Source organism: Bombyx mori, chromosome 13, assembly GCF_030269925.1.
Source record: "Bombyx mori chromosome 13, ASM3026992v2".
NCBI lineage: Eukaryota > Metazoa > Arthropoda > Insecta > Lepidoptera > Bombycidae > Bombyx > Bombyx mori.
In genome coordinates, this window is record NC_085119.1 from 604,720 (window position 1) to 626,863 (window position 22,144).

Consider the following 22,144-nt stretch of genomic DNA (forward strand, 5'->3'; position numbering starts at 1 on the left):
GTAGTACCAATATAAGTGGTCACACACTGCTTACCGATACGTACTCGACGCAAGAAATAAGTAAAGGATTCAATAGGCGGAGGATAGTTATAAGTACTACAAATAAAGAGGGGGTAGCAGTAGTAGTTCAACTTGAAAAGCTTCATTAACTTTGTAATGGCAGTAGGCTACGGCCGTATACGAGTTTACGCAAATTATTTGCGGGTTTGATTTTTATTACACGATGCTATTCCTTCACCGTGGAAATCAATCGTGAAGATAAGTACGTATTTCATTAGAAAATTTAGTACCCGCCTGCGGGATTGCAACACCGGTGCATCGCTAGATATGTATGCACCAGATGTCTTATCCGTTAGGCCATGACCATTCATAACTACGGCTGCTCCGCCCTTGAAACCGAAACGCATTGCTGCTTCACGGCAGAAATAGGCGGAGAAATAATAGGAACCCGCGTGTCGAATAGTAAATTCTGTAATGTGTATATTGTGATTGTACACTTTCATTCAAAAAACAAAATTTGTTTTTCTAAACCAATTGATGTAATCCTTTTTTTACATAAATGTATTGATATAGACGGTACAGCAGCCCTGTAACTGTCATGTGTGACATTAACGTTTTGAAATAAATAGTTACGTAGGCATATTGCTAAACTACCTAGTAACTGCAACATCTTGATCAAGACGCACGCAGCTGACGGTTGGACTAAGTACAAGCCGTCGTCAGAATTAGTAAAGTATACAGTGGTGACAGAAATAATGAAATTCAAAGTGTTTTGACGTGATGATTGTAAAATATGATGCAATCGTTTCCTCAAAATTAATCAATTGAAATTTCATACTAATTTCATTGTACATGAAATTAAATCGGAATGTTCCCCTGTAACTACGTCGCGGCCAGTTAGGTCACGTCTTTAATGATTTCTCACAAATAACTTTACAATAGTAAAGTGCGCTTTCTGTCAGCCTTATCAACCTTCGAGTGGTTGTGTCATAGATTTGTCAACATTGATTAGCGACCAGCATAACTAATTTTGTTGGGGACAACAAATCAGGTTAGGTACCTACTCTTGGGAGAATCATTAAATTTAACTACGTTTATCTGATTAATTGAATACATTTTATGTAATTCTAATATTCCGTATAGGATAGTATAGAGCATAGCGAATGTAATTTCAAAATGAATTGCGACTAAATAATAAATCGACTAAATGCCTACTAAATAATAATATTATATATTAAATGCGAACGTAAGTTTATTTTCTTTTTTAAGTTTTTTTTAATTTCCTTGTAGGCAGACTAGCATACGGCACAAGCCTCACTTGAAGAAGGACATGTGAGGAGTGTGTTAATGCGCTCCGTGGAGGGGAGGCAAAGCCTCTTCATTGGTTAGGCTTTCACGTACTACACAACTGGCCATCATATAATTTAGCTTACACGATGCCAGAGACACCAAAAAGGACACAAGATATCTTTCTAGTTGTTAAAAGAACTATGCCTGAGTGATAGATTTATCCTACAGTAATGCGAGTAAAACCACGAATAAAGGCTAGCGGTTTACAAGACTATCAATGTTGATTATTGCGAAATTTGTCGTTCGTGAAATAACTTCGATCGTGCTATTTATATTTCAGATTTTATATTCAATAGACAACGCCCTTGACTTATGACAAAACAAAGAATATTTGGCAATATTTTAGATCACCGATTTATTCGTGATCTAGAAGAATTTCAAAAATGTCAACGGAGGTTTGAACATTTTCATTGGGCTAGTGGTATGCAAGTTGCAGGTCCGTGGTCCGCACGGTTCTCGCCTTTTTGTGCTGAACAACATTGCTGCGCTTGAGATCAGACAGACATTTTACTAGTACAAAAATAAAATATCGTTGTCAGAAAAACAAAAATCAAAATTTTCCACCCTCGAACTTTGCAAATCCTTGACCGAGATGCACAGATACCACCGGGATAAAGGCGTGTTTATACAAACGAACAATTGGAATAAAAGACTTAATTTTATGTAATTTTATTCTGCAACCGCCACACAAATTTAATTCATTTTTTTAGCGGCTTCTGTTGAAGCTGTATAAACAGCCACGAAATTCCCTTCAAGGCTAGCTTCTGCATCTTTAGGATTATTGTCAATGATTGCTGAAGATTGCGGATTCTCTTTCAAAACATTAGCATCGTATGAAAACTGCCATTCTTTCTTGAGCTGGAGTTCTTCTAGCGTTTTTGCTCTGAAAGTAGATTAAGTCCAAAAAACTAGTTTTTACACTGATTGCCCTTTACAGATCCAGTTAAAATGATTCAATAAGTTTTACTTCAAGTGAAGCCAAACGACATTATAATAATATTATTTTATGATAATGTGTACGGATGCTACTCGGTCGACAATGAATGGCGGTGTTGCTTTCTGGAGCTACTATTATTCTACATACTTCTCCATCATTCATTGCAGAAGTATTTGCATGATATTTGACTACCCGACTTTCTTTACAATACTTTCTAGCTTGAACACTGGGGTCAGGGCGTGTTCTGAGGTCTCATAAGTTAATGGCCAAATACGTATCTGTCACGAACCAATCACGCGCCCTATGATCTCAAACTCCAATTATAAACCATTTCATAACGATCTCCACCCTGCCGCGAAGCAGTTATGCGTTTTGGGTTTGAAGGGTTTAAAACTTGGACTGCTTCTCGTTTCGGTTATTTTAGTAATCGCTTAAAACTAGGTTAGCCTCTGAGCTTGTTCACCCATATATGCGATAAAAGGTAATCAGATGGCTCTGGAGAGCCGTCTTGTGGTGTCTGTAAACTTCAATACTTAGTCCCTTACCACATAAACTAGATGGTCTTCGCACATTTTGAATTATTGAAATAGTTCTGTTCATCAGACATACCCTAAACATACCCCAGACGTACCCTAAAATTATTTAAATAAAATCTCTTCGCGATAAACCACCATTGTGCCGTTTGTTATATCCAGGCTTACCTATTCTAATAATTTAACAGATGTTACCAAACAAAGGACCAATACCAACATGCTAACGTCGTTGACATCAAAACGCAGTAGAGGAAAGCCGACGTCTCGGCCTCTTTGTATCGCGCTCTTGGCCAGTACTTGAACAATGTCTGCACTCTTCAGACTGTTCTTGGGAACGATGAGATACACCTGTGATTATTTCAATGGAGCATATGATTGGTCAAATGTTTTTTTTTTGTTTTAATGAGGAACTACTGGTGGCCCGTAGGCCTCTCCAGCTTCACCAGGGCAGTATGGTGGTGATGGTGACGGTGGTGGTGGAGCGAGGTGAGCGAGCAAAGGCTCTGCCTGAGGGGTGGGATTTGCTAACAGCTGCCTGAGCGCCTCCAAAGGAGACCTAACAACTCGAGGGCAGCAGCAGCTGCTTCGCAAATGAATAATTGGTCGAATGATGAAGGCCTCATGATCTTAAGGATAAGACGACCAGTACTTAATCGTATCGAGCGACGCGACCGTGCCGTTGCTCAAATCCCGGTATCCTATTAAAAATACGTCCTTAACTCATGTTCACAATTTACTTCCACGACAAAAGAATAGCATCGTGTTATAAGAATAAAGGCCCCAAAAGCTATAATTTGCATTTACTGATGGTAGAGCGTCTTGTGAACACGCTTCGACAGGTAGCATGCTGCATTCCAGTTTGAAGGTTGGAAAAGCTGTTATACTATATATGTCTGAAAGACGGCGTTCAGATTCTGATGTGTAAAACCTCATAGGTACCTGCCTCAGCCTGTCCATGTTTTAATAATAAATAAAAAGCAGTATTTAAAATCAATAATATTATAGAACTTTTTAATCAAATTCGTTCATTTTTTTGTTAATTCGTTGTCAGTATCAGTTAGTCTAACTAATCATCTTAAGTTAAATACTGTTATACATTTTGTTCGACATTATATGGTCATCTATTTAATCTAAGTAACGTAGGATATTTGCACAACCACAAAATACTGACCTGTAATATGTTCTGAACTTTATATTTCTCATACAAGGCCGGGGCCCTCAAGCAATGCGCCGTCAGATATATCATCCTCCTCGATTTGGTGCAGCTCACGCAGCGAGCCCACTTCTCCAGCATCGTCGCGTCCCACGGACAAACTGATATACCCAAAGCGAGACCTCGGATTTGTGACCAGCCCCTCCTGATTTCTTGCTTTTCGGCTAACATTGAATGGCCTGTCAATTGACAAGAGTGATATTCGATTTCCATTCACCATTGGATCCTTTTTATAAAGTTCACAAAGCAACGGAAGCGACGGAAATTTACAAAATTAAACATATATTTGTTATAATTAACGTGAATGCGTTTCCAGAAGGCTAAATTATCACAATCATGATTAGATCACAATTCATAAAATAATGTTAAATAATAATTAGATAATTACTGGCAACAAATCACGCACGATCATCCGGTCCCAAATTAGGATTCCTTGTCTTATGTGTGCTAGAGACTGACATACATAAATGCGTTTATGTACATATACCTATAAAATTAATCACTTAGACAAAGAGAAAAAAATCCTGTTTATCACACGATTTCACGATGTGGGTATCGAACCCACGACCCTCGGCACAACAATCAGGAGCGCTAGCCACTGCACCACCGAGTCAGTCAAAGGTCATGTTAAAAGTCAGAGCAGGCGTCCCGCAAGATACAAGGTTGTTGACCCCGGTGTCATTGACTATTTTTCTTAGTTTACGTGAAATACACACTTCAATTAACAAATTTGACGTGAGGAAAACCGCGCGTCGCTTCTTGTTATAAGAGTTGATCGAAAAGGGCTCTTTGTAAGCAATCTATTACAATGAAATGGCACATTCACATGCTAACCTTGAGCCAACGCCCTAGCCAAGAAATCGCACAAAACCAGATTTGATCCTGGAGGAGCTGATACCTCTGGCCAGGTTTGTCGGACATGTTCACGGACAAATCGAATTACCCGAGGCACGTCCGACGGGCGAGCGCGACGCACCCTCACCGGTTCTTCATTTTCACCTTGTACCTTAAAGAAATGCAAAAAACAGATGAAACATGACTTCTAAGCCTATAATATACTATGTCTATATTACTGGTGGTAGCAATTCTTGTGGGTTCGCACGGGTACGTAACACTACTCCGCCTATTTCTACAGTAATGTGTTTCGGTTTGAAGGGTGGGGCAGCCGTTGTAACTACCATGAGACCTTAGAACTTATATCTCAAGGTGAGTAGCGCTCTTACGTTGTAAATGTCGATGGGCTCCAGTAATCACTTAACACCGTTGGGCAGTGAGCTCATCCATTCATCTAAGCAATAAATATAACATGCCAATAGCTTCCATCCATTACTGGTCGTATGATGTATTGTAAGTCTGTGTGGATGATTACTATCTTCCTGCGTATATTGCGGTTGCAGTCCCAAGGGTCTCGCCTTATTACAAAGCTAGGTAGTTCTGATGTAAGTAGAGTGTACAATTTTGGATGGCCCAGTCACCAATTACCACCAAATAGCGCGTGGGCTCGGGTGCTATCAAAAAGTACTCACTAGAATGCACGTTTCTTGTTTAGGGATAATAGCATGATTGGTGACAACGATACGGGTTCTAATTTATCTACATCTGCTAGCAAATTACTAGTAAACGCATCCGACATCATGCTAGTAAATTAAGGTAAACAATTTTTTGAATATAAGGATACTAAAATAAGGAGGTTCGCAGGTAACCAATGTTAATGATGCAGCCAGGAAAATTACTGAAGTAGCACATAGATCGTAGAACACAACCACTGCCACTGATTATTTTTGGGTGACGATCGCGTGAGATTTGTTGAGTAGACGAAGAACCTGATAGTTCCGTGAAGCTGGATCCTCAGCACAGTAGGTCGTTGCGTTTAAACTTATAGGGGGCTTATAAGACCGTGGTCATATTCCGATGGTGATGATAAAAATGCAACCTAAAGCTATTAGAGGTATCCCAACCGTGTCGCCGTTCCATACTACACAATTAGTACGAAAAGATGAATTATGAAACAATGTACACCATAGTATTAATAATGTCTATGACAATTAGTTTTTCTCTGTTCTGATGTGAAATTGATTGCCATAATGACTATTTATCTCCAATCTATTCTTAAAAAGTATTTAAAGACAAAATGTCATGACCATGTGGTATATTGATATGATGAGGCTTTGAAAGTTAATTTATAAATGAAACTAACCATAACCTGTTTAGAATTAGAATCACTTTTGGTTGTATCTGAATAACTCCTGACATGACCACCGAAGCCGCTGAAGGCTCCTTGTACTCTTCTGACGAGATTTCTACCTGATATGACCTTGAAAAATCCTGGCAGTGACGACATGGTGTGGCGGTTGAGGATGAATATTTTAATATATATTCATTTGAGCTTCATTTTGTATTTTTTTTTGTAGTGGTTTTATATGAAAAATAATAATTTGTCCTAAAGTAACATGTTGCAGTTTTATTTATCGGATTAAATGTTTTGAAATTTGTCAATATTGGCATTTCGGAATTTGAACTTCCTATAATGAATAAATAGTCGGTATATCAGTTAAAATTAAATACATAAATATATCGTTTCTGGTAAGTACGAATACGCTTTGTTATTTTTTCTACCTAAGCTGATAGCCTTGAGAGGCTATTTCAGCGTAACTTTAATTAGTAGGTGAGCTCACGGGGCTCAAACCTGACGGCGTTGCTAACACGAACCCTAGCAAGAGCCGTGCTTCGCAGAATCTACCACCGGATCGGAAACGCGACCCACTGAGAAGACCCAGCGAGAAACTCAGTGGGCTGTGTCTGTGGGTTAATTTACCCGCCGAGCCCTTCATCGCAAGCGACGGGTTCGACGAGAACGATGACCAGTGCTTGAGGTACCTAAAAGCACCGTTAGTGGATCGATAGGATCCAAAATGACGTGTTTTTGGCGACGTCGACTGCTTTCCATTCTGTCCGCAGGATCGGGAATTACGCTTTGAAGAAGGCTGTGATCGCTATGGAAGATGACATGGTCGACACCAAGTAACAGAAGATGGAAAAAGTGGGTTATGTGTCTTTTTTTTGTAGCTTAGATGGATGGACGAGCTCACGGCCTACCTGGTGTTAAATGGTAACCGGAGCCCATAGACATCTACAACGTAAATGCCACCACCCACCTTGAAATCTTGAGTTCTAAGGTCTCCGTTTTAATAGTACAACGACTGCCCTGCCCTTTAAACCGAAACGCATTACTGCTTTGCGATAGAAATAAGCAGGGCGGTGATGATACCTACCCGTGCGGATTCACAAGCCGTCCTACTACCAGTAATTACGCAAATAAAAATTTTGCGGGTTTGATTTTTATTACACGATTCCTTCACCGTGGAGGTCAATCGTGAACATAATTTGTTAAGTACGTATTTTCTTGGAAACATTGGTACCAGCCTTCGGGATTCGAACACCGGTGCATCGCTCGACACGATTGCACCGGACGTCTTGTCCTTTATTCCACGACGACGCGACGTCACTTCGTATCTTCACCACGACGTATCTTCTATCTCTCTCTCTCTCTCTCTCTCTTCGTATCTCTCTTCTGTTTCAACTTTTTAACCGATTGAGTTGAAAGTTGGAGGATTGTTTTTATAATCGTATTTAGCAAATGGGTGTTATCACATGTTTAGCTATAGACACTGTGAAGTGTGGTTATAACTAACAATCAACCATTTTTTTAATATTCTATAACTTAAATTTTCACCTTCTACTCTATGCTATTCTTCTTTATTTTCTCTTTGATCAAATCTTATTGTCAATTTGAGTAATTATGTACATATCTATTAGTATGAATATGTAACTCAAATTCCAAACATGATTTTTTTTATAAATTAAAAAAATATAAATATATTGCACAATGCACGCTCTCCAAATTTTAAGAAGTGGATTACGTTTACCTTTTTTTGTTGATAGATTGAGTATCAGCACCACAGCTAAGAGTTTACGAAAACGATCACCTTGTGACGTCTGCCTTTACCCAACTGACAAGAAACCGGTAAAATTTCACATTTTCTTAACACTTGTTATTGGCATAGACGGCAGAAAAGACCACCATTTTAGATTACCTAGATCAACGTGACTGCATTACGCTAAGTAAAAAAAATAGTGTAGCGAGCAATGGAAAAGCGAAAAAGATTGTTATTATTAGTTACTAGATGTACCCGTCCGCTTCGCTGGCCTTTTAAGATTAACATTATTTATTATTTCTCCCCCCCTACAAAGATTCTCATCATTAACGCCCCCGCAACTGGTGTAGGGAGTCCAACACGCATATAAATAGCCTATCCATTAAATACGTGTATTTTCTACATGTATACCAAGTTTTAAGTCAATCGGATGCATGGTTCAGTAGTTATAACGGAACATCCGTAAAAACTAGTGTAGATTTATATATTAGTATACATTTTATATTATAAGCTGCTAAACACATTTAAACACCTTTAATCTTTTTTATATACATTAATACTTTAAGATTTAAAACATTTTAAAGCAATTATGTTCATTGTGATTAGTTCATTATCGAAATAACCCAAGACATTTTACACTACCTCAGAAATCAACATCAAATACTAGTATATCTTCAAATTAAGACTAAAGAAGCTGAGAAGTGCTAAGCTCTTTTGGAATAGCAATCAGAAAGCGCCTTGAGTAGTTGCATGAGTGAGTTTTTTCCCCTGCCTAACCATTTCTAGCTTAAGGGGCTATTCCAATAAAGTCCAGACTGGGAACTTTTAACCACCATAACACATTTTTTGTGATTACAAACACACAAACGAGTAGACAATCAAAACATGAGTTACGAACTAATTCTAATCACGTTTTTATAGTGTTTCGACCTGCGGAATGTATCCATTGAGTTCGGCAACCAATGTCACGCGAAATTAATACGATCGTTCCTCTACACTCATTTCTGGCCTCGGGAGCCCAGTGTCGTTGGTCTGTGGATGTCTTTGGAATGCCCTTACCTTGAAGTTCTGACTGAAAAGTACTCTAATTCAGGTAAGTTGAGTGATTTTTTATAATGTAAATAGGTAAATGGACTCATGGTCCATTTGTGATTCAGCGGTTGCTGGAGCCTATTGGCAATGCAACGTTATGAAGGGCTTGAGATGATTTGTACTGAGATCCTATTCTTCAAGCCCGAATGCATGACATTGCGCTTTACAGATACCCTGCACCAGTAGTAATTAATTTGCAACTTTTGTTTATACCTTATTCATTTTAGTTGTTCTCTATTTATGAGGGTTGGGACTCTTCTGTCGTCTTATCACTGTCTCTCTTCACCTATTCGTATATTATATTTTTGAGACAGCTTCGTTGAGCGACATTTCTAAGATCTGAGTAACTTGGTTAAACAACCGCTTTATGTTTCGATCTTTAGCCCTTTTTTTTTCTATTTTGTTTGGAGTAGACGCTTCTATAAGTTATATGAAATATGGCACTAAAATATTATTAAGCTGTTAACAAGAAGTCCCTTTAATTTTTTACAGGAGATCGGTTCTTGGCCTTTGAGCGGATCCAACGGACAGGCGAGCGGAAATTGGCAGGAGTTTGCGTAGCTAATACGGTCAGACCTTGGAAAATCAAGGAATTGGAAGAATGGGCTCACAATACCGACTCAAAACCAGAGAGGCACCGCATGTATTTCTGTGCTCACTGTTTGAAGAGTCCGAACTTATTTGCTAAGTACAACGTTGATTACATCTACGATGTAAGTGGTCGAAGGTCGACCAAATTTTTGGTGCAGCTAGCTTAATAATGCCGTTATAATGACGACTGCCTTATATTGAACTTTCTAATCAACTCAGGTCGAAGTACTGACGACCGCAGCAGAAGTGACAGGTCAGGGACTGGCCACGCTTCTACTTCGCACGGCGCTGGCTCACGCGAATGAGCTGCGTCATCCATTGGTACAAACTGTGGCGGTCAGTCAGTACACGTAAGGGTTTTCGTTTTCTTGCATTTCATAATTATCGAAATTGACTATACTCGTACATAGTCTTATGGTTCGATAGTAAATTAAACGTTTTGTATCTTACTGTACTCAGTACTAATTTCTACTGGAGGAAGTCTGAAAGTGGCACCTGTGACAGAGAAGCTGAGAAGTGCGCGTTTGGGATGGTATGGACATGTGATGGGACGAAATGAAAATAAGGTTGGTAAGAGAATGTTAATTATTAATGTGGAAGGATATAGAGGAAGAGGTAGACCTAAGAGGAAATGGATGGATTGCGTGAAAGTAGATATGGGTAAGAGGGGAGTGAGCGAAGAGATGGTATATGATAGAAGAGTATGGAAGGAGAAAACATGTTGCGCCGACCCCAGGTGACTGGGAGAAGGGCAGGATAATGATGATTGATGATGTAATCAGTACTAATTTCCTATGACTGTCAGTATGTTAAAATTCTTACATTGAAATTGTTTTACTCTTTACTGGTGGTAGGACTTCTTGTGAGTCCGCACGGGTAGGTACCACCGCCCTGCCTATTTCTACCGTGAAGCAGTAATGCGTTTCGGTTTGAAGGGTGGAGCAGCCGTTGTAACTATACTTGAGACCTTAGAACTTATATTTTAAGGTGGGTGGCGCATTTACATTGTAGATGTCTATGGGATCCGGTAACAACTTAACACCAGGTGGGCTGTGAGTTCGTCCACCCATATAAGCAATAAAAAAAAACTCGGATCATCGTAGATCAGCACAGATGTATTAGTAGCTTTTGATAGTTCGTTGTTATTTATCCATTTTTAGTTCATGGCGGTATGAGGTATCTTAAATCTAAAGAAGATAAAGGTAATGATAGGTAGATAGATAGTGGTGGGGGTCTGTAACATTATTATTAATAATAATAATAATAAATTTTTTAGTAGTAATGTATTCATTCGGTTTAGGATTTTCAGATCTCATTTACTATAGAAACTTGAAGATGACACGATTTTTTAATGTAGCTCGCTGTAGCCTAATGTTGTATTATATTTAATTCAAATGTACATTAGCCAAATTTAACCAAAATCCGGTTCCGTTCATACATATACTATTCCTTTAAACCGAATTCCTCGGGACGGAGAAAGCTTGAATAGATTTTTGACCTGTTTCAGATCCAAAATATGCGAAAGAGTCGGTATGCGACGGGAATGGTCTATGAATTATGCCGACTACGTGAACGACGCAGGTCAGCGCGTGTTCTTCCCCCGAAGACCGCACCACACGGTCGCTATTTATGTGAAACATTTTGATCCTAAAAAGGGTGGTGAGGTTCCGTGCAAGCCTCCATATTAAGCCCGACAGCCTCAGAATCTGTATTGGTGTGCTTCCAACAGCGGCCATGCTTTTTATCATCTTCCGGTTTTGACAAATTACAGCTTTGTTTCGATGATACGATTATCAACTAAATTATGTGTGATTAAACAAGTTTTATGGTTCAATATGTGTGTTTTTATTATATTTAAAACGTCGTGAGTGCGATAATAATAGTGCGATTGAATATTAATATATTTATATTTACGCTTATTGCTGCTAAATATAGCTAGATTAACAGTCACATCCTTTAGAGCGTAGTGCTTTGCGGCAGAAATGTGCAGAATAACGTATTATTTATTATAATGTGTAACGGATGTGACGTCGCTACCATGCCCTGCTGCCCAGCCATGTATAAGCACGCTCCCTGTCCAATATAACATAATAATATGCCAATAAAACAAGCCTTGCCGGCCATTTCTACCCGCTTTTTCTGACAAATAAAAGAACTTGTCTTACGCTGCAGGTTTTTCTATCGGAACATTTAAAATACATGTACAAATCTGTAGAAAGTCGTCGTGTCTTAAAGGATAAGACGCCCGGTGCATTCGTATCTAGCAATGCAGCCGTGTTCGAATCTCACAGGCGGGTACAAAATTTTCTAATAAAATACGTACTGGACAAATATTTACGATTGACTTCCGCGGAGAAGGAATAACATCGAGTAATAAAAATCAAATCCGCGAAGTTGTAATTTGCGTAATTACTGGTGATATGACGTCTTGTGAGTCCGCACGGGTAGGTATCATCACCCTGTCAACAAGTATTTCTGAAGCAGTTTTGCCTTTCGATTTGAAGGATGGGGCAGTTGTTGAATGATGAACTCGTCCACCCATATAATCAATTAAAAAATATCTAAAATTGGATCTAAAAATAAAACAGGATCATACAAAATTTTATTTTTATTAAGAAAAAAATATCAAATTAAATTAATTAACAATAAATATTAACGTTAATTACTATAAAATACGCAGTTAGTAAACGTAGCACCATCTAAATATTTTCTTTTAAGTTGCCGAGAATTTGCTCGACTTGAAAAACATAAGCAGCGCTGTGCCGGGATTAATTTTTACAACATTGATACAAATAAAACACTATCTATCTCTGCGGATAGAAGGTCAAATTACATTTCAAGCTAATCAATTATGTTCAAAGTTTGGTAGATCGTTTTAAGAGCTAGTTTTTCGATTATCATATGAAGATTTTAAAATGATATTAAAATAAGAAATATATTGCAGTCGCGTGAATACAATTATGCAAAAAATTGAGTTAACATAATTAAGTAACATATTTAGAGTTAACATATTTGGTGAATAACTTATCTGATAATTAAAGAATCAACGTATAGTCAAAGACGCAATGGGCTTTTCATGAGCTCCAAGGGATAAAGCGGCTTCCCTTTTTACTCGAAAATATTTTTAAACAGAAATTATTTTGGTAATGTCATGTAGATACATTGCCAACATTTTATCAACCGTGAGCACTTGTGAAATCAATTTCAAACCAATCAATTTTCGTTACGTACATGATTTGAAACCTAAATCAGGTCACATTTTAAAACTGAACATAAAAAATGATGAATCTAATGGATAACACCACAGACCAAACCTTGCTAACACTTTTTTAAATAATAAAATTAAGTTCTATTAACAGTCGTTATAAGGATAAACTGAAGTTTTTGTAATAAACATGCTTTCAATATGACGCGATCATGTACACAACATTCCACTGAAGTGTTTTTCGATGAATCCTGAATGACCTGTTTTATTTTAAGGATTGGCGTAATTAAGGTTTGCTAAACATTCATTATGTTTCATAATAACTCATTTTATGGGTGTAAGTAACAATATGAGTACGGAGACAGAAACAGTCAAGCATAATGTAAAGTTGGTCACAAAAATGAGATTAAAAAAAATCACGATTTAATAAAAGGTAAATAGGTAAGACTGATTTGTCAAGGGATTGTGGAAAACCATTAAACGGGGTTACTGGAAGAAGATAGGTTACGGTCAAACATTGGCACAATAAAAGATACAAAAGACTCAGTAAACTTTAAGATAGAAACAGATCATCCCAGAACTATTTATCGAATTGAAGTAATATTCCGATAATTAGTTTTATAAACGAATCAGGACTATTTTTATCAATTTTATCAATTTATAATATCAATTGTAATGGAAGTTAAAATTTTACTTGATATTATTACCATACTATAAAGTTCATTAGCATCCAGAATAATTGACATTTTATCTTGCCCATCTAAATAAACCCCAAAACCCAATCATGATCATCCAAATTTTACTACTAAAACGGGACCGCTTCAAAGTTTTCAAAAATAATGTAAATCATGCATTTTCGATTGGCTTCCGTTTTACACCAGTAAAATCTCTTACAGTCTCTATTTGATTCATAACATACATAACTTAAATAGGCTAAATAGTATCCAGTAATAGTATTACTTGTACAAGTTTTGCAATTAGTGCTTCTTGGCATAGCCCCAATGGGAGCCGCCTTCCTTGCCACCCTTCTTGCCGTGGTCGGAATGGTGAGCATGGTGTTCTTCATGGCCTCGTTTACCATCGTAACCTTTGTGGTCAGCATCCGTGTGACCCTTGTTGCTGCAAACACAAGTTGAAAATCAGTGATCACATGTTTTGGTAATTTTAAAGCACATGGCAAGGTAACAATTAACCTTGCTCCATTATTTTTACTTTGAATTCAGTTTACGGAAAATTAGTATCACAGGTTTGTAGTATAGTAGTGTACTAGTCTAGTATGTAATTTAGTTAGATTTTGTTATGTATTTCCTGTAATCGATTGCCGATCGAATCGATTCGATAAAGATCAAAATTTGATATTTTTGTATTTAATCTCGTGTGGTTTTCCTTTTTTTACAATAGCAAATGTTTCCAACAACGACTATTTAGCTTAAGCAATGACGGGCGCTCGAGATATTACTATTAAAAAAAAACCCTCCAGTGTAAAGATTTTGAATTATACATGGAAATTTAAGTTACAGTATTTTGATACAATGCTTATGGGTGCAACCTCATCTTCCTCTCAAAAAATCCTGTTATTATGAAGGTATACCTGTATCCTTTCTTCCCTCGCTCGACGTAATCGTGTCCAGCATCGACCCTGTGAGCTTTCTTCTTGCCGCTCTCGTTGCTGGCGTGCTTCGCGTGGAACTTGCCGTATCTGTGATGTTCCCCGCTCTTGTGGAAGTCATCGTAGAACTTGTGCTCTTTGTGGAACTCATCTTTATGGTATTTGTTATGGTAGCCTGCGGACACAATCATTTTTATTTCATACTAGCTGACCCGGCAGACTTCGTAGTGCCTCAATCGATAGAAAAATACCTAAGCTTTTGTATTAAATAAACTTAAAAAAAAAAAACAAGAAGACGGGGGACACATCACAGGAAAAACAAAATTGTTTGTTTTTATATAATTCCCAGCATTTTCATATTTTTTCACCTTTTAAACCTTCTATGGACTTCCACAAATAATTCAAGATCAATTTGAAAAATAAAAATACTTGAAAAATACACAAGTGATGGTACATACATTTCAAAGTATATTTGTTTGTTACTGGGTAGAAATCACACAATACTGGGTTAGAAATCAGGAATAGGAACGTTTGGTTATTATGGACAAAGATGTGCTTCATTCATGCTAGAACTATCAACTATTTTAATTAATTTTGATTATCTGGCTTGTCTATAATAGCCCATTATTTTCGTAATATCAGCTACTTCCAAACCAATACAACATGGCAACTTATGTAAGATACTATTTGTAAGCACGTTGAGAAAGACTCGTTTATATTTATTTAATAATTGTAATAGACATCGAATAGAACGATATTATTGCTAAAATAGTCGAGGTTTTTATTACATAAATGACAATTTATTACATATAAATGACACGAATGACCAGAATCGATTCCAATAACAGCAGTTTAAATGATTTCTTAAACGTAATTTGACGTGTAATATTTGTAACTACTACCAAGTTCTTTTGTTTTGCTTTTAGAAAAAGTTGGGATGCTGTCCATTTCTATTATTATTTTAGGAGACGGGAAACCAAAGTCTACAGAAAGTAATTAAATTTAAGTAAATAAATGTATCATATTACCTTTATAAACTTATCATGGATATTAAATCATTTGAGTTCTATTTGAAAACTTTTTTTTTATTGCTTAGATGGTTGGACGAGCTCACAGCCTACCTGATGTTAAGTGGTTACTGGAGCCCATAAACATCTACAGCCTAAATGCGCCACCCACCTTGAAATATAAGTTCTAAGGTCTCAAATATAGTTACAACGGCTGCCCCACCCTTTAAACCGAAACGCATTACTGCAGAAATAGGCAGGGTGATGGAACCTACCCGCGCGGACTCACAAGAAGTCCTACCACCAGTGAATGTCAATGTTCGTTAATAAATGTTCATTTGTACATTACCATCACGATGCTACTGTTGGACATAGACCTCTTCTAGTTTACATTACATTGGTATACTATAATTTGGAAAAAAAAACCTTATATAAAACGTGGCATAGTTCTAGGACTACAGTTGGCTAAATTTTAGTGTCTGAAGCTTTCGAAAGCGCTTCATCTGCTCTTCTTGCTTACGTACTAATTCCTACTCCAAATCTCAATACTAAGACATAAAGCTCGTAAAATATCTCAGGGCGAGAGATTTAACAAAATCAATTTAATAGTTAAACAAGCATTGCTGTATCAAATCAGTAGTTTCTATTACGTTTGAGGTCAATGTTTTACTGGCAAGTAGAATTTATTTGCGTAAAAAGAAACAATCAACTTTCACTGGCCGCAAGTATTATTGTAATGTCCATAATGAGTTTCATTTTATACATAACACTGTCTTATTGTTATTTAAAATTGCTTTGTTTATGGATAAAAGCTCTAGTCATTATGTTTTTGGAAGTTGCTTTAGTTGTATGTACGTAACGTGAATATCATTTATCTCATGCCTATACTAATATTTTTTGTTCATGATTGTTCATTTTAAAATAAATTTATAATGAAGCCATTTATTAGATTCGTTGCTTTATAGTATCCTAAATAAGTATTAACTAGTTTGTAAGCATCCTAGTCAGTTTACTCTATGTAATTTTGCTTTTGTGGTTTGTAATTTTTCGTGTTCTAAGTCAAATTATATAGCTGTTTTAGATATGTTTGTTATAGCTTTAATATTATGTAGTACTAGACTAAATATTATGCGTATTGTGAAATACATAACAGTACGTACCATCACCTCGTTCACTTCTGACGCAAAGCAATTATCGAATTTGAGTTATGGAATAGCCGATAAATCGACTTTAATTTGGAGGTTTCTTTCGCTGTCTAATCCCACGTAGCCTATGGGACTATTCCACTAACACCCTGACGTGTAGGTGAGCTCACGGGCTCAACCTGAGAGAATTTGCTAGCAAGAGCACTAGCGTCGCTGAATCGATTACCGGATCGAAATCGTGACCCACTGAGAAGATCCGGCGAGAAACTCAGTGGGCTGTGTCTATGGGCTAGGTTGCACATCGAACCATTTGTTGTATATGACGAGTTCGTCGAGAACGGTGATCGGACTCTCAAGACATTCTGCGGTATTAATGAGGCAATGGGTCCCAGCAACTGATAATCCTCTATCAAATATTTACCCTTGGTCTTATGTCCTTTCTTGTGTCCCTTCTTTTCACCGAAGTGTGATCCCCTAGAGCCATGCGCTTCTTCCTCATGACTGCCCTGGTGTCCGGCGTGATCGTGATGCTTTTTCTTGTTTCCACCGGCGTCCTCGTACTCTTTCCTGTGATGTTCATCTGTTTTGTATCCTTTGCCGCCTTTGTCGACGAAGTGGTCCGTACTAAAGCCCTTGGTTGTCTGAAAATTTTAAATGTGTTTAATTTTTTACCATCGAAGGACGAGGATCCGAAATAATTATTATAGTAACTATCAGTCTATATTGCCGAGGCTACTGTCTGCCAGTACATCAATGCTATACATAGTCCTACTGCAAATAACTCTTTTAAAGATCTTCACTACTGTTTGGTTTTCAAAGTACCACGGCAATGTATGCTTTGGTGTTATTGTATGGTACGGAAATCACCATTTTGTATAAAGCAACAAGCCCCAATTGATTTGTCAGCGCCCTGGGTTTTTCAAAACGTTATTTTGTATGATCAGAACAAACAACTGGACTTAGACGGCTGAATTTGCAACAGTAGCTTTTTGAAAATTTCATCCCTAAGGAATTATCCATGAAAGATCACCTTCAGTGCCATTATACAAATCCATTAACATTAGTGAGCATAAAACATTCAAGTATTCAAATATACAAGCGTAGATCACATAGAGTGTTAATATTTATTAATAAACGAATTATTTTGCCACAGTTGAATATTTAGGCTGTAACGTCACCAGACAGAAAAAACTTCAATGACACATATTACTTATACTTACATTGTTTAGCTCAATAATGTTTGGTTATTAAACAATGGCCTGGGAATCTTACATCGCGTGTTCGATGCCATTGTGAAATACGAGAGAACGTAAAATAAAAATAGTTATTTCATATTATTGCTTAGGAGGACGAGCTCACAGCCCACCTGGTGTTAAGTGGTTACTGAAGCCTATAGATACCTACAACGCAAATGCGCCACCCACCTTGAGATATAAATTCTAAGGTCTCAGTATAGTTACAACGGTTACCCCACTCTTCAAACCGAAACGCATTACTACTTCACGGCAGAAATAGGCAGGGTGGTGGTGGTGGTTTGAGTTAATCCCGTTATTTTTTAACCATTGCTCCATCTGCAAACATGAAAACCGTTCGACCATATTGCCTACCCGTGCGGACTCACAAGAGGTCCTACCACCAGTATAAAAAAACAAAAAAAAATATTATAAAAAAAATATATACAATTAGTTTTACGTTACGCAATTAAATTAAATTTTTCAGATACATAATCAGATAAAATCAGATTTTTTCCTATCTAAGCGGAAGCCCAGCAGCTGACAACCAAACTAAGTACATTGAGTATTTTAAAAACTTATATAATAATTCCTTGACAAGACAAATTGTCCTGCAACAAACGAGGAATTCCAAGTTTTTGCTGCTGGCAAGGAGTATTGTTAACCCGCATGGGTAGGCACCACCATCCACTCTGTTTCTGCTATGAACCAATGATGCATTTCGGTTTGAAGGTTAGGGCAAAAAAAAAGAGCAGCCGTTACACATAAAATTTAAGAACTCGTGTCCATGGTGGATGGTGGCATTTGTATTTTTGATGGGGTGGGATGTCTGTGTACTCTGGTAACCATTTAACATCACATAGGCCGTGAGCTCATCCACCCATATAAATATTATAAAACCGTAGGCCTCGGCCTAACCGTAACCTCCTCTATCAGCAAAAGTGATAAAAACTAAGGAAAAAGGAAAAAAAAACAAGGAAAAAACTTTTAGATCCCAAAAACTCAAAAGCAATATTCAAAAGTTTAGTTTTGAAAACATACCTTACCACCATGTTCTGCATGATGATTCCCAAGGTTTGCATGACCTCCACCCTGCGTATGTCCATGTCCGTGAGTATGCTTATGATGATTTCCTGCGGCGGCTCCATAAAGATCTCCACCATCAAGTTTTTTCGGTGATTGTGTTAAAGGTCCTGAATGTATTGGTGCTGGACCGTCTACATTCACAACTGTAATCGGATCAGTAGCAATAGGAACGAATTGTACTGATTCTGATGGAGATAAGTTTATCTGGGCTGCTTTGAGCGGAACATGGGCACCAGAAACGTGGTTAACGGAATGGTCCAAATATCTTGCGGACTTAGGAGGCACTGCGTACCTTTGATAATGATCAGCACTTGCTGCCAGCATTTCCTCGTACGGAGGTGACGCCGGACCCAACCTTTCATCTGTAAACTCGTGTACTTCGTAGTGATGAACCTGTCTTGGTGCTCTGACAGCTGGCGAGCGTCGTTTTCTTGACTTTTCATATTCACAGCAACGTTTGACTCGATGGTGATCTATGTTGGGGTCATACACTTCTCTTTTCTTCCGGTAGCTCGCATCATCGTCGTCGTAGGACTCGTCGACATCTTCCTCTTCGTACCACGGTTCGTCGACGACCTCAGCCACCGCGATCGCCACCAGCAGCAGCCAGACTATCGAACGCATCTTGCGCTGTCAATGCGCTGCAAAATTTTTGTTTTTTTGTTATATACTTAGGAACCTTTCACTGTTGACACACAGGATTCGTTGCGAAAATCGCGACTAGAACTGTTTTAGTGCAAGCGAGCGTTCAGTTTGGGCGTGCAGCCACCACTGCGTCGCTCCGGTCACAGGCCAAGCGTAGAAAGCGTTGAATAGCGGGTGGTGCGAATCGCAGATTTTCGTGATTTTTCGAACTAAGTGAAAACGGCCGTGAGACAGGTAAAACTTTTACTGATTGCGGTCAAAGGTAATTGCGTAATACCGTATAACTGTGGCGCTTTGATTCGCGAATTACGAATGGATTAAATTTCGAACTACCCTCGAAGAATGTGAATTAAAAATATATTTAAATTTTAGTATACCGACCTTTCACAATTAAATACAGCAAACTAATATCGAACTTCCGAATAATTAAATTTATATGAAGAATTAAATGACATTTTACATTTTCTCACAGCTAAAAGATAAACATAGCTTTAGGTACCGTTTGTAAACGAGATCAGTAACAACAGTGTTACCAAGTTCCCTTTTATAGTTTATTATCTTGCATTATGTTTAACTACTTTTGTTTATGTTTGTCATGCAATAAATAGGGATGCCCTTAGCAAAAATACAATTGTAATATATCAATGTCCACATTTATCTTTGACGTCCGTATTTATATTATTTTTTATTTTCATTACTTGCCATCGTGATATTAAGAATATTTTTCTCTTTTTAGTTGGGGAAATGAATTTTTGTGAAAAAAAATATTATTGCATTATCGGCAAATATTGAAAATATTTATTTTATTAATAAGAAGACTAAAAAAACAGATTTTTACCATAACTACATATTTCATTTCTACTCACCACGAAATCAGCGCAAAAACGTCCGTTGCTTGACACGATATTTACACTAATAGTCTAATAATAATGTAACTTGGCGTTTTGCGGTGGATCGTGAAGTTATGTATTTATCGATAAGCGGGTTCTTACCGACTATTTATCAAATACTGCGACGAACTGCGACCTCTTATCTTACCCATTAATCTTAAGTTAGTTAGTCTCACAAAAGGTAACAATTAGCCTCCAGGCCTCAGACTTAAAGATCTAATAATTTTGGAAGCACAAATTACAAATTACTTATCCCTACAAGCGAACACAAGGTAAACTAAGTGATTGTTTATATTAAAATTGCGTAGCAACTGGTGTTTGACGTCAAAGACGTTGTCACAATGTTAATATTGTTGTACACGATTTTATTGTGGAATAGCGGTAACGAGCGTGTCTTTTGATCAACAGTTGCAGGTTTAAGACTGACAGCGTATCGGTCCGTGCTAGATCTTGATTTCGGAAGGGTTTCCCTTCTTTAAGTTAGCTTAGTTAGCACATTGTTCGCTATCGAAGGTACGAAAAAGCGATCGTATGAGAATAATTATCTACTTTGTTTATATTATATCACGACAGCTGAGACTTCGACGCATACTTTAAGATGAACGAGGACTTCATGTTATAACGTCTGTAGACTCTAAAAAGCACCTAGCATCAGGGTTACTCTAACTTAATTTTTTCATCTACAGCTATAAATATAAGTACCACTAACTCGGTCCTTTTTTTCCCTACCAATTCTAGTAACCTTGAGGGGTTATACTAGATTCTCTGGGCTAGTAGGTGAGCTTACGGGGCTCTAACCTGAGGACATTGCTAACTAACACTAGCCCTAATAAGTGTAATGTTTCGCAGAATCTACCACCGGATCGAAAACGCGACCCACTGGGAAGGTCCGGTGAGGAACTCAGTGGGCTGTGTCTGTGGGTTAATTTACTCGCCGAGCCCTTCATCGCAAGCGACGGCTTCGACGAGAACAGTGATCGGTGCTTGTGGTACTTAAAAGCACCGTTAGTGGATCGGGAGGATCCGAAATGACGACTGTTTACCATTCGATCCGCAGGATCTGATATGTAGTTATCAGTGGCTACGATAAGGGGGTTCTCGGTCCTAAGCAATCAGAAGTGCTTATAGGAATTGCGACATCCGGTCAAAATTTCAATATCATTAGAACACCTATCTTCAGTAGGCAGCGGCTTGCCTGTGCTATTGGCACTGCTGATGCCCATGCGCGATGGTGACGACGAAAATCAGGTGGGCCGTTTTATCTGCCTACAGTGACAATAAAATAAAAGAAACAAAAGTTCCAGTAACTCCATCACAAACCGATTCTTTGTAGTTATTAAAATTATTATTAAAATCACGACTTATTGAGCCAACAATAGGCAACGTAAATCTATTATAACAATAGGAAATAGTTTTTATAGCAATTTGAATACGAAATTATAGATGTAATAGCTTCGGCACTTGACATCTGTAGATGCACTCGTTTGAAATGTGGTCCGGTCGGTTTGTTCGTGCGGAACGAAGTGTTATTCTGGTTTTTGCTGTAATTAATCCCGTGACTTCGCTCGAGTTTACGAAGAAGCGTATTAAGAAACGTTATAAATTGAGTTAACGATTTAATCCTCGGTGATTTTTGCTTTAAATCTACTTGATTTTGTTTTTGAAAGCCTCAGT

At 37.8% G+C, this 22,144-nt stretch overlaps 3 protein-coding genes across 6 annotated transcripts; 1 reads left to right on the forward strand and 2 right to left on the reverse strand.

Annotated features, from left to right (window-relative positions):
* Positions 1–2,007: 2,007 nt before the first annotated feature.
* Positions 2,008–6,533, reverse strand: LOC101739959 (uncharacterized). 2 transcript variants are annotated; one of them, XM_004926326.3, is made up of 5 exons: positions 6,231–6,533; positions 4,868–5,039; positions 3,992–4,212; positions 3,038–3,168; positions 2,008–2,233 (listed from the first exon to the last, which is right to left on the reverse strand). In XM_004926326.3, the coding sequence occupies exons 1-5, from the start codon at positions 6,372–6,374 to the stop codon at positions 2,044–2,046; spliced, it is 858 nt and encodes a 285-aa protein (XP_004926383.1). In that variant the 5' UTR covers positions 6,375–6,533; the 3' UTR covers positions 2,008–2,043. The 2 variants fall into 2 exon arrangements, with proteins under 2 accessions (XP_004926383.1, XP_021203809.1); XM_021348134.3 differs by having other exon boundaries at positions 3,034–3,168.
* A 1,250-nt stretch (positions 6,534–7,783) lies between these two features.
* LOC101739822 (uncharacterized) lies at positions 7,784–11,485 on the forward strand. Of its 2 annotated transcripts, XM_062671650.1 has the most exons (6): positions 7,784–8,057; positions 8,890–9,061; positions 9,553–9,773; positions 9,871–10,001; positions 10,111–10,217; positions 11,159–11,296. In XM_062671650.1, the coding sequence occupies exons 1-5, from the start codon at positions 7,920–7,922 to the stop codon at positions 10,208–10,210; spliced, it is 762 nt and encodes a 253-aa protein (XP_062527634.1). In that variant the 5' UTR covers positions 7,784–7,919; the 3' UTR covers positions 10,211–10,217; positions 11,159–11,296. The 2 variants fall into 2 exon arrangements, with proteins under 2 accessions (XP_062527634.1, XP_004926382.1); XM_004926325.3 differs by lacking the exon at positions 10,111–10,217 and having other exon boundaries at positions 11,159–11,485.
* Positions 11,486–12,244: 759 nt separating this feature from the next.
* On the reverse strand, positions 12,245–20,744 carry LOC101739502 (uncharacterized). 2 transcript variants are annotated; one of them, XM_004926323.5, is made up of 5 exons: positions 20,447–20,744; positions 18,891–19,576; positions 17,039–17,258; positions 14,448–14,640; positions 12,245–13,975 (listed from the first exon to the last, which is right to left on the reverse strand). In XM_004926323.5, exons 2-5 carry the CDS (start codon positions 19,557–19,559, stop codon positions 13,834–13,836), a joined length of 1,224 nt encoding a protein of 407 aa, XP_004926380.1. In that variant the 5' UTR covers positions 19,560–19,576; positions 20,447–20,744; the 3' UTR covers positions 12,245–13,833. The 2 variants fall into 2 exon arrangements, with proteins under 2 accessions (XP_004926380.1, XP_004926379.1); XM_004926322.4 differs by lacking the exon at positions 20,447–20,744 and adding an exon at positions 19,962–20,116.
* Between the last annotated feature and the right edge of the window lie 1,400 nt (positions 20,745–22,144).